This window comes from Crocodylus siamensis, chromosome 3 (assembly GCF_052110815.1).
Source record: "Crocodylus siamensis isolate JL-2025a chromosome 3, ASM5211081v1, whole genome shotgun sequence".
NCBI lineage: Eukaryota > Metazoa > Chordata > Crocodylia > Crocodylidae > Crocodylus > Crocodylus siamensis.
This window is the reverse complement of record NC_143397.1, coordinates 221487905-221500231: the sequence shown is the minus strand read 5'-3', so window position 1 is coordinate 221500231 and position 12327 is coordinate 221487905. Positions and strand designations below refer to the sequence as shown.

Genomic DNA, 12327 nt, shown 5'->3' with positions numbered 1-12327 from the left:
CTCAGCTGCTCCAAAAAAAATATACATATATACACACATATATCAGTTCTTTAAATAATTTTTTGATTGGTCTACTATGTAAAAACAATCATAAATAATACGATGGAAAACTGTTGCTAAATATTTGGCTTGCATGTAACAAAGTATTTTGTAGTGATGATACAGCCAGAGTTCCAAAACGTTCTAGACTTTTACAACTGTATTGCATATGGGCTGAGACAAATAGAAAACATCAAAAGAGTAAGGGGTGATGCAAATAGTAACCTGAAAATATAAACAAGCTACTATCTCAATTTTTTCTACTAAGGAGATGACCAGATTTCTGAAGGAATGTGCATTGACAACCTCCCAGTCCTCCAATAGCAACTGGGTAATCTACATGCCCTCAAAATAGATTATCATCTCTTTCAAAGCCAGTGAACTACAGATTATATCACAGAAAGGGAGGAATTTGGGGGGGCTAAAAACCACCAAAAACAAACTGGCTACAAATTCACTATGGATAAATTTTAAAAACTTCCGAATTTGAAAATACCAGATCAGTGAAATTTTGGAATGGTCTTCTGACCAAAGTGCTGGGGGCAATGAACCTGTATCTCTTTAATACTGACTTGGATAGGTTTATGGACGGCACTCTATAAGAGAAGAGGAAGTTTAGGCACACCAGTTAGTGCAGGGGTCTGCAACCCCCAGCACATGTGTCAGTGTGGCACCCAAAGGTATTTTGCTTGGCACATACACCTCGAGGTAGACAGTAGGGAAGGGGCCAGGCTACATTGCCACAACAAGGATCAGGCCCCTCATGGCTTCCCTGCCATCTGCCCTTGGCACACCAACAAGTTGAGGTTGCAGGGTTTTTTGGCACTTGGCCCAAAAATGTTGTGGACCCCCAAGTTAGTGCATGTGATGTGAAGTTACATGTCTACAGTTCCTATGTTGGAGTAGAAAGGCATCTGGTAATCCCAGGCCTTATTGTTTTTGCTGGTCACCAGTTGAGGCAGGAAAGATTTCTTCCCCCCTGTATGTATGTTGCTGGGTTCTAAAGAGCTTTTTCACTTTCTCCTGAGGCATTAGGATTTTGTCCATAGCTAAGACTGGGGAATTTTAGCTAGGGTACACTGACATTTATGGTTGTACTGGTTCCTGACTGAAGGTCTTGCTGCTTCTAACCAACTGCTCTCAGATCATTATAGTGACAAGACACTGGCTATGCTCTCATTTCTCCTGCTTCTGCCTATGGCATGTTATGGGGTGTTCCAAGCGTTTTGGATAATGTTCCTTGTAAATGTGAGTGAGGGTCTGTGAGGCCAATTTTTAAGATTCGTTTGGTTAATGATTGCCTGCAAATGCAGGAAACTGTCCTCAGTGGCCTAGGAGGTCACTTGCAAACTCTACTCAGTGGCCCAGGAGGTCACTTACAAGATCAAAAAACGTGACAATAAATAGATTTATTTAATGTGAAACATCTTAGTGCAAGACCAATTCAGCCCACTGGTATGTTGGATAAAAGTGCCAAAGCTTTTTGAGCAACACACTTTGGACTGAGGATGATTATATCAAGTGTCCGAATCTACTGATGTAAAAGCAAATAAATCCTGGAGCCCAAGGAGACCAAGATGAAGGAAAACTAAGTAGATTCTGATGTCTTTGGCATTAAAATGTTATCTTATTGCAATAATGTTTCAAAATGTCTTAGGCAAGGAGCCCAACTCCAGAGCCCAAAACAGATTTAAAACTCTAGAGTTTCAGCACATTCAGTTTTGCCTTTTCATATTAATTACTTGTTCTCTATTGTGATTAAGCCAAATAAGTTAAATTTACACCCTTACATAATAATTCCAAGCCAGAAAGTTCCCTGGGTATATGAATACAAGAAGGTGCAAAACTGTTTTTTTTCGAGGAACTGTTTCAAGGAACCTATACATCCAAGAGTACCTTGAGGATACTTTCTTATCCATACAAACTGAAGGCAGGCAAGTCCTAAACATTCAACCCAGGAACAGCTTTCCAAAACATTAACTTCCAGACCAAAAAAATGTATACACCATATTACACATATTCACAAATGTATACTAAAAGAACATGAATGTGGCCAAGTCAAAGACTCAAAAATTATAAAATACCAAATTGCTTACAAAATTAAGTGTGATTGTACTGTTAATTCAGTATCCTTGTGAATATTAATTATGATATAGTCTTTAATTACAAATATTATGTTCTATTTTTCCAACAGGACACCAGCTTCATCTACTGCACGTACTGAATGTCCTCTGGGATGAATCAAAGTAAAGGAGACATTTGTCTGTAGAATCCATATATAATTTGTTGCAGAAGTTGGAAGAAACGTAGCGAATGAGGCAGGAGGAGAAAGGATGGTCTCACAGTTGAGGCTCTTGATTGGTGACATGGGGAGTTGGACTGTATCTTTGCCTATGCCACAGAGGCAGTTTCTAGCTAAGGGATGCTGTGCAAGCCATTAAAATAAAATGTTTTTCATGCAGCTTCTAACAGCATGTTCTGCTTTTTCCAAATGGCTGCCTTGAGACCCTGGGGTATGATATACAAACAGGCTGGACAGTCATAGCTGCAAACAAAATCAATTATACCTATACTGTGAACGTACAAAATTCATGCATACCACAATGCAAAGTGTTCCAAAAATAATGTCCTGATATCCGTACCCTCGACCTTACTTTTTGTGCTTTGGTTTCCCATCTGTAAAATAACTGACAACAATAATACCATGTGGCTCAAGTGGGAAAGCTGATTTTCTGCACCCCATTTTAATTCCTACTCCAAACCAACTGCCCAGCAGCAGTAGTATATTTCTTTTCAGGCAGCTGAGGGAATCACCCAACTCAATGCTTCATTGTTCTGGCCCCAGGGGTGTTAACAATGAATCTCCTTTTAAATGGTCTTGATGTTCCACTAATCAACCTACCTTTCTTCTAGCAATTCTGCTGTCTGCCAGCCATTTCTCATCTCCCTCAGCCTATTTCAAAGCTTTGCAGACCTTTTAGCTCTGTCCTTTCTGCATGTAGCCATAACTCTAGAAAAACTCTACCTTTCCAAAAAACAAAGGGCATAATTTATTCCAGGGTGTGTTGCATGTGAGAAAATATGGTCTATAGGGGTCAGTATGAGAAAGAAGGATGAAAAACACAATGACAGTATGTTTCACTCGTATCTGAAAGACAATTGAAAAGATTCAAGAATCATGTGTTTCATTCCAGACTCTGGAAGTGAGAGTTCTAGGGGGCACAGACCCTTCTGACTATTCACTCCAAGACCAACCCTTTCCACCTCATCTGTGCCCCTGTCCCTCCACCTGTCTCCAATTCTCCATCCTTGTAGAGCATGCTCAAGGAAATCACTTTGCGCCACACTAAGTTTATCACATAAGACAGCCACAAAATACAAAGTATGGGAGAAAAAGGGAAAAGAGACCAAGGTTGTGGACAAACATACTTTCTAACTGCTTTAACTCATGGTAATTTTAATACTGAAATAGTGTTAAAGTTGCAATGTACATTTGTAGTTCTACAGAAGCATGTGGACATAACAGCTACACCATGACAGTTATATCAGTATCATTTAATACTGATACAATTGGTACTTCTAGCTATATTCTGAGTTTGCCTACTTTATTTAAAAAGGAGCTCAAATAGTTCTTCCATCTCCAACTGCTTCAGAGCAGTCGTGGCCAGCAGGCTGAATGGCCAGTGCCTGAACCCTCTGTGGACCAGATCTGGCAGGGCCCTATCAGGCTGTGCAGAGAAGAGGAGAAAGGGGAGGCAGGCAGCCCAGCTCTAATCCAGCCACATAGAGGAAGGGGACTGGGTCTGACCCCAACTGGATACCACAGAGGGGAGGGGCCATGAGCTGGCTCTGATCTAGCCCTGCAGGAGAAAAGGGCCATGACTTGGGCCCAACCTGGCCAGGCAGAGGGAAGGGGTCACTGGCCAGCCCTATGGCAAGGGGTGGGGGACAGGGAGCCATAGAGGGAGCCAGGCAAAGGAGGAGGAACAGTCTGGCTCCAACCTGACTGTACAGAGGGAAGGGGACATGGCTCAGCTCCTGTCTGGCTGTTGCGGGGGTGGGTAGTGGCTCAACTCTGAGCCCTCCCATAGGGCGTGGAATTTTGGCAGCAGAGAGGGATGAAAGCATTAATTACTACAGGTCCCCTGCCGCCAAATTTCCCAACCCCTGTGGAGTCCCATGGACCAGACGTCCCAAAGGCTCCACAAGCTGCATTTGGCCCATGGGCCAGACGGTGAACATCCTTGCTTCAAGGGAATAAGAAGCCCTTCTCACCCAAACACTTACTTGATAAACGTTGTTCCAACCAAGTAATTGTTGAGCCATCATCTCATCTACTAAAATGAATGCTAAAAGAGAAGTTTAAACAGTATTCTAGATCTAAGATTATACTTTGTAACAACATGCAAAAATTAACTGAATTAATATTTTTACAATATTAATTCAATTACATCTGAACAATACGGCTTTCTGCATTTCTCATAAGAGAGAGAATTTAAATTGCAGGCTAGTATTTCAGCTTTAGAAAAGAAATGTAAGACCCTTACTTTCAACTCTGAGAGACGGCTTATTTGCTCAGTCCCAGACTGCAGGCACATGACAGTGAACTGTACAAATGTCATAAGACATTGTTATCTCTGCCAACCAACATTAAAAGCTATATTTCTGGCAAGTAAGTTTCCACTACCCACATTTTTCCAACGTTATTTCCCTGAAACCACAAAGCAAACAATAATACATCATCAAAATCTTTGTGTTAAGCTACTTAAACTAACATAGTAATACTTTCATTCAGGAAAAAAAATGAATTACTGATAATTTATACCAAAAGCTTTAAATTACTGCATGATTCTAACAGACAACAGAAGCTAAAATTACCAAAGCACATTCACATGAAATTCCAAGAATCTTTTGAAAGCTGTTATAAAGTACTCTCGACTGTGTAGCAGACAAAACTTTAGTACTAAAGATATATTGCAAGACTATTTCTTGAGAAAATAAAATTAAAGAAAGAACAGAATTTAGAATTCAGCTTGGTACAAACTTCATCTTTACCTTCTCTCTCCCCAGTACTCCAGGACATTGCTAAGATTTCAGACTGGTACTTGAGCATTCAGTAGCACATGGTTTCTGACTAAGTGACTGAATAGAAGTGCATGATTTCAGACATATATGATAACTTGAGTCTTGTCTGTCTGCTGTTTCTTTTAAGACCTATTTACAGTACTTAAAAATCATTTATTAGTTTGCACTGAGGTGTAATTAGGATATAGTATGTCAACAAACCATAAGAAAGCATAGAATACACCATCTCACAAAATAAACAACAGCAGAAAGAATACTACAAAAAGCACAGAAACTAGAGAAAACACCATGCAAAAATATTTATTTACAGAACACTTTGACATGTGCACATCAGGGTTCATTAACCACTTTGTAGAATGAAAGAAAAAACTGAGAATTGTCTAACAAGCCTCCTGCTGCACAAAGTCTGCACTCCACACAATAAGTTGTCTCTATCACAATACAGATTGCCAAAACACACCAAAAGAGTTAGTATTGACCAAAAAATAAACCAAAAGCTTTCAAAACAAATGGTTACAATTACCTGAGATGTTTCCCAATATATCTTTAGTGTGACAAACCAAATCTTCATTTTCTCCGTCTTTAAAACTCCCTATTTCTCCATAGTAAAGAGCAATCCCAAGCTGCATTATGCGTATGAACATAGGAAGCTGCTGATCAGTGATGGAAAGCTTCAAACTTTCAACTAAGGTGTGAATCTAGTGTATAAAGAACAATATCAAAAGATATAATATAAATACCTCTACCAAAAACCTCAAGACACAATATAAAGTATAAGATAAAATATAATCTATAAAGGAATTTTAATACCTCTCTTCCAAAACAAAAACAATTCTAATAAATAAAATCAGAAGGAATCTAAAAAGTGACCATGTAAAAAAAAAAAAAACCAACCACATTTAGGATTCCTAATTTAAAAAAAAAGCAAGCACAGCGTTAACAACAGAGAACTTAACAAGAAAAATGTATTTTAATTTACATGTTAAAAGTTTCTGCTAAAAATAATTCTAAAACAAGATCTATCATGAATGTAAGTGACCAGACATTTCAGCGTGTTAAAAAACAAAAAATCTTCAAAGAAGCCAAGTAAATTCCTGGTGGTAGGTCTTCTGTTTTTACATTTTTGAAAATGTCATTTGAAAACATTTATATGGAAAACATTTGAAAGTTTTATATAAGGTACATTAGGCTTCAGATTTAAATCTATGAATGAACAAGGCTAGTTATATTTAAAAAGCTAAAAGCAAAGCAATACAATCATCAAGTTTCTCTTCATTCTTACGTCCCATTTTCCTGTCTCTTCTTTCTCCCTTACAATGAAAATTGCTTTAACCCCCGACATCTTAAGACACCCATTCTTGGCCCCACTTGCCTATCATCCTTACCCCATCTCCCTTTCAAGTTCATTCAATGTGCTATTCTAAAAGTCCTCTTTTCCATTTGCAAAACTTCTTGCAGTCCACTAAAAGTGTTCTTGACACAGTCCTCAAATGACCTCTTAGCGAAAGCTCATAACAACTAGTCCCATCCTTGTATTTTTTAACACCGTCAGCCACTTTCAGCACTCCTCTTGGGATTCTTAGCCCCCCCCTTGAATTTCATGTCTCCATATCCTCTTGGCTCTTCTTTGACCTATCAGAGTTCTTCCAGTACTTATTTATTGGTTCCTCCTTTCTGCAGAGGTCACGCCATGCTCTAATTTTGGTCTGTTTCTTCTACCTCTACACATAGTCTTTGAGTAATCTTGGATGCAAGTGCAAATTCACCTACCATTTCTTTGATCTTTCATACATGTTCTTCTCTACTCCAGACCTGCTGCCTTATGCCCAAACTAAATCATAGTCTGAGTCATCATCTGAAGTTCAAAATGGCTAAGATACAGGTCTTATCCCCCTTACCCCTTCAAGTTCTATTCACTAGTTCCCTTCCCTATCACTGTAGATTTCATCATCATTCTGCTTGTCACTTGTGCCCCTCATTTTCATTTCTGACGCTCTCTACTTCTGCACATAAAGACTAGGTCCAAGACTTGCTTAGAGAGCAAGCTTGCTTGAACTGATGATGCAGAGAAAGGTGAAGTATTATTGCGGAGTGGGGGAAATTTTACTTTCTTCGGGATTTAAAAAAAAGTCTCCCACAGCTCCTCACATGGCATGGTCTGCCCACCCCATGGGGGAGGGGAGAGAGAAGGCTGGAAGATGGGATGTCACCATACCTGCAGTGCTGGATACAATTCCCACGCCCTTGTAAAATCCTGGATCTGCCCCTGTGTTTAGGCGTACTGAACCTACCTAATTGCAGGAGGAAGGATAAGAGTATATTGATATGCCATTCCATCCTGCATTTCTATGATTTTATTATTCTTTCTGAATACTGTCTTTGTGATATGCCCATTCCTAAACATGCACAGTAAAAGTAAAGAAGTAACATTTTGAAATGGTAGATAATTGACAAACAAACTGAACAAACTAATGAAACTATATCATACATAATTATTTTGAAGTACAATAAAAATATTATGAAATATTATGATCAGTAGATAATCAGCAAGAGAGAAAGGATTCAGGTCAATCTCAAAATTTAAAAAATTGTTTTCACTACATTCTTCCAGACCAAATGTACCACTGAAAGCAGAACACTGAAGACATTTAGTTGTAGTGTCATGAAACTAATTTAAGTCTATGTTTTAGATCTTCTAGCAACCCTTCAGCCATTTCATTAAAAAACCAGTTTCCATTTTTTTTCCTGTACATACATATATGTCTGCGAATGTTTCAAATTATATTGATGCTATAAAAAAAAAAACTGAAAGGCAGGTTGTTATCAGTCATTATATCTACTTTTGTACATATTCTTCAAGAAAAATCTTAAATCAGATTCACTACTAGATTCAACTGCAAAGAGAAAGGGGGAAAACATTTACTATCCCGGGGAGACAACTAGTAAATGGGGCTTACCTGCAGAACCCGAGGAGAAACATGAAACGCCGCCGAAAGAACCCGCGCAGAGCGTCAGCTGCTTGTTTATACAGGTGCATCTAGCCAGTGACATCAGGGAAGGACACCAGCCAGGGAAGTTGAAAGCAGCAGCTGCAGCAGCAGACGGGGAGGAGAGCCCCAGGACCGGGCAATTGGCAGCTCCACTGGCGGGAGGGGCAGAGAGCCCCAGGGCGGAGCAGCTACCGGCTCCACAAAGAAAAAAAAACAGCGGCATCAGCTGACAGCATGGCTCCAAAGGAACAGAGGCTGACAGCATGGCTGGAGACTGCACCGGACCAAAGGAGCAGGGAGCACGGCATGAACCCGAAGACAGCGTGACCCACAGGTGGAGTGCTGGGGCGGAGGTGAGGAGACGCAGTGACCCCAAAGGGGGAGAGGACCCGGGATGTGACTGCCAAGAGACCTGGGCCACGGAACATGCTGCAACCCGGCCTTGACACTGAAAAACATCAAGTCGTGGCGGGTGAGAACAAGGTCGGGGCCTCAGGCAAAAGAGAGCTGCTCCGATACCGAAGCGGTCCCAAGAGGATCATGACATCTACCTACAGGACTAGAACTGCCCGAGAAAGGGGGATTGCAACCCGGTGGTCATAGATTGGTGCATTGGCCGGGAACGCGGCAAAGGTCCGAACTGCCGAGATGCAACCAGCAGAGATGACCTCAACAGATCTACTAGCCCAGACCCTACAAGCCTTGACCCAGATAGTGGGCTCACAACAGCGTATCATGATGCAATGTGGCCCGGCAGCTGTACAGATGCCTAAAATGATGGCAGATGATGACCCAGAGGCATTTATCGAGGCCTTCGAACGACATGCCGTTGCTACCGGCCTCGAGAAGGTACACTGGGCCAGCCAGTTAGGGGCCCTGGTAGTGGGCCAGGCCCAAGCTGCATATAGGGCCTTGACACGGGAAGAGGCCCAAGACTATGAGACGGTCAAAACTGCTATTCTGTACCGCCTCGAGATCAACCCCGAGTACTACAGGCGACTCTTTCAGGCAAAGAAAGGACCTGAGTAGAGACATCCATGAGTATTGCTACGGTGTCTCCAGGATCTTTTCGGGAAGTGGGTCAATTTACCCATGTATACCTTGGCCGCTCTGGTGGATAAGGTCATACTTGAACAGTTTATAAATGATCTTGAAGAAAGGACCCAGAGATGGGTTTGCCAGCATTCCCCCGAATCCTGTGAAGCTGCGGTGAAACTGGCAGAAGTATTTACAGCCGCAGAATGGCATTACCCACAAGAAAGACAGGGGCCTGTACAACTGACAACGAGGGAAGGGGAACGACGGAAACTGGGATCCAAAGCCCCAGGAGGGGACATGGTATGTTTTCACTGTGGCCAGACGGGGCACTTTGCCCAGGAGTGCCCAGGGCAGGGGGCCGACAAGTGACGGACACAGGGATATCAATGAAATCTGGCTGAAGGCCCCAGGGAACAGGCCCAAGGAGAACTCATGGACTGTAGCTTTGGGGTAGGGGGTGTGAACCCCGCCTGCAAGTGGCCTATGGTGAAGGCCTGGATTGAGGGTTGCCCAGTCTGGGCCGTATTGGACTCAGGGTGTGCCCAATCACTGATCAAAGCCGAACTCCTCCTGTCCAGATACAAATACCAGGGGGTGCTGGTGAGAGTCTCGTGCCTACATAGAGAAACCCAGGCCATATGCCAAACATGGGTACAGCTCCAGGTTATGAAGTACCAAGGTGAATTAATAGTGGGAGTGACACCGAGACTGGCATGTGATATGCTTTTGAGGAGAGACTGGGCCCCACTACATGATGTATTGGATAGGGTACGAGATGTCGAGATCGCTTGCTGGGCCCAGCAAGCTCGAGAGGAATGGTTCGGTGACGCCGAGGCTGGAGACTTCATAATAGACTGGCAAGACATCACTAGCAGCCAACAGTTTCAGCAGGTGCAGGAGGAGGACCCCGGGTTACAAGAATTCTGGACGCCAGCTAAGAACGAAGGGCGTCAGCCGGAGGAAGACCCCAACTCGGACAGGGAATTCGAGGTGAGACGGCATCTCTTGTATCGGGTCCAACCAAGGGGATCGAATCAAGAGGAAAGGGTGCAGTTAGTAGTGCCTTCTGGGTTTCGAAAGGCAGTATGGCAACCGCCAATCCAGTGGGTGGCCACCTGGGGAGGGATCGAACACTAGGCAAAATCTCAAAGTTGTTTTTTTGGCCCAAAATGGAGGTGGCCCGACGAGGCGCAGAGTGCCCTGTGTGCCAAAGGGCCAGGGAGGATCGGCCCCCGCGGGCACCCCTGAGACCCTTACCTGTCAGTCATCGACATCCCCTTCTCACGCATTGCAATGGATGTAGTTGGGCCATTACCCCACAGTCGTGGTGGACACCAATACATCCTGGTGTTTGTAGATTATGCCACGAGGTACCCAGATGCGATACCACTGAGGTCCGTAACGGCCCCCCTGAATCGCCGAGGAACAGGTAAAGTGGATATCTCGCATGGGGATTCCCCATGAGATTCTGACAGACCAGGGGCGGAATTTTATGTCTGAAGTACCGCAAGGGGTATGCCAATCCCTCTGGATCAAGCAGTTACAGACCTCAGTGTACCATCCACAAATGAATGGATTGGTGGAGCGATTTAATGGCACGTTAAAGAAAGTGCTCAGGCGATGCATCCAGGATGATCCTTAGCATTGGGATCTGATGCTCCCGTTAGCTCTGTTTGTGCTTCGAGATGCCCCAGCGGAGTCCCTGGGCTATTCTCCCTTCGAGTTGGTACTGGGCCATCAACCCCGAGGGTTCTTACAAATCCTTAGAGAAGAATGGGAACAGGGCCCTGCGGCTGTCCCTAATCCCACCAAATATCAACAGGATTTCCAGCGCTGCATCCGGAACACCTGGGAACTGGCCGCTAGCAATCTACAGCAGGCGCAACAGTGACAAAAAGAAAGGTATGACGTCTGCTCCCGAGGACGAGAGTTTCAGCCGGGGCAGAAAGTGCTAGTCTTAATACCCACCTCGCACAGTAAGCTGTTGACCCAATGGCAAGGACCATTCAAAATCATACGTCAGGTTGGACCTGTCGATTATGAGGTGTTCCGACCAGGTCATCAAAAGACAAAACAGATTTATCACATCAATCTATTGCGTGGATGGCATCAACCGGAAGGTTGGGCTACATTTGAGGAGGCGGAGGGCAAGGTTCCCACACCAGCGGAGGGGGTGTGAGTGAACCAGGAGTTACCAACATCTCAGAGGAGGGAAGTAGAATACCTCCTGCACGAATTTAAGGAGATCTTCTCGGAAGAGCCGGGGTGGGTGAAGAATACCTACCACTCTATCCGGACTCCTCCCAAAGTCATTGTGTGCAACTGATGGCGACTCATACCACACCATCTAGTGGGGGAGGTACGAGAGGAAGCAGAGAAGATTCAGGCCATGGGAGTAATCAGACCTTCCCATAGCCCGTGGCGAAGCTCGCTAGTACCCGTGCATAAACCCAACGGGACTCTGCGGCTGTGCGTCAATTACCACAAATTAAATGAGATCACCACGTTCGACGCCTTCCCCATGCCTCAGGTAACTGAACTGGTAGAGCGTATTGGGGCAGCCCAGTTTATAACCACCCTACACTTAGCTAAGGGATACTGGCAAATACCCGTACGACCATGCGATCGTCCCAAGACCGCTTTTGGGACCTGTACGAATTTGTGAGGATGCCGTTCGGCCTACATGGAGCAGCCGCCACCTTTCAACGCCTCATGGATCATATTCTGGCACTGCATGCGGAGTATCCGGCGGCTTATATCGACGACACTGTCATTCTCAGTGCTGGAACCCACACCTCCAGGCTCTTAGGGCAGTACTGAGTGAGCTCTGCCAGGCCGGCCTGATGGCGAACCCCTGAAAGTGTGCTGCAGCGCAGAAGTATACAAAATATCTGGGGTTTCTGGTGGGCCAGGGGACTATACGGCCTCTGGAGGATAAAGTATGAGCTATTCAATCTTTCCAACCTCCGCAGACGCTCAAACAACTACGTTCCTTCTTAGGATTGGTGAACTATTATCGAAGGTTCGTTCCCAGATTTTCGGAGCTAGCGTCCCCGCTGTCGGAGGCACTAAAGGGCACGTACCGAAAGGGAATCAAGTGGACAGGGCCCATGTTGCATAGCTTTCGAGCCCTGAAGGAAGCCCTCTGTAACAATGTATTAATACATACCCCTAA

The 12327-nt window shown here is 44.0% G+C and overlaps 1 protein-coding gene across 4 annotated transcripts in view; it reads right to left on the bottom strand.

The window, feature by feature from the left end:
- The window catches only part of VPS13B (vacuolar protein sorting 13 homolog B), an 883845-nt gene that overhangs the window by 769798 nt on the left and 101720 nt on the right, over positions 1-12327 (bottom strand). For all 4 annotated transcript variants that reach the window (XM_090040420.1, XM_090040419.1, XM_090040417.1 and 1 more), the window contains one exon: positions 5648-5822. In XM_090040420.1, the coding sequence (XP_089896546.1) occupies positions 5648-5822 (175 nt within the window). The remainder of the gene's footprint in view (positions 1-5647; positions 5823-12327) is intronic.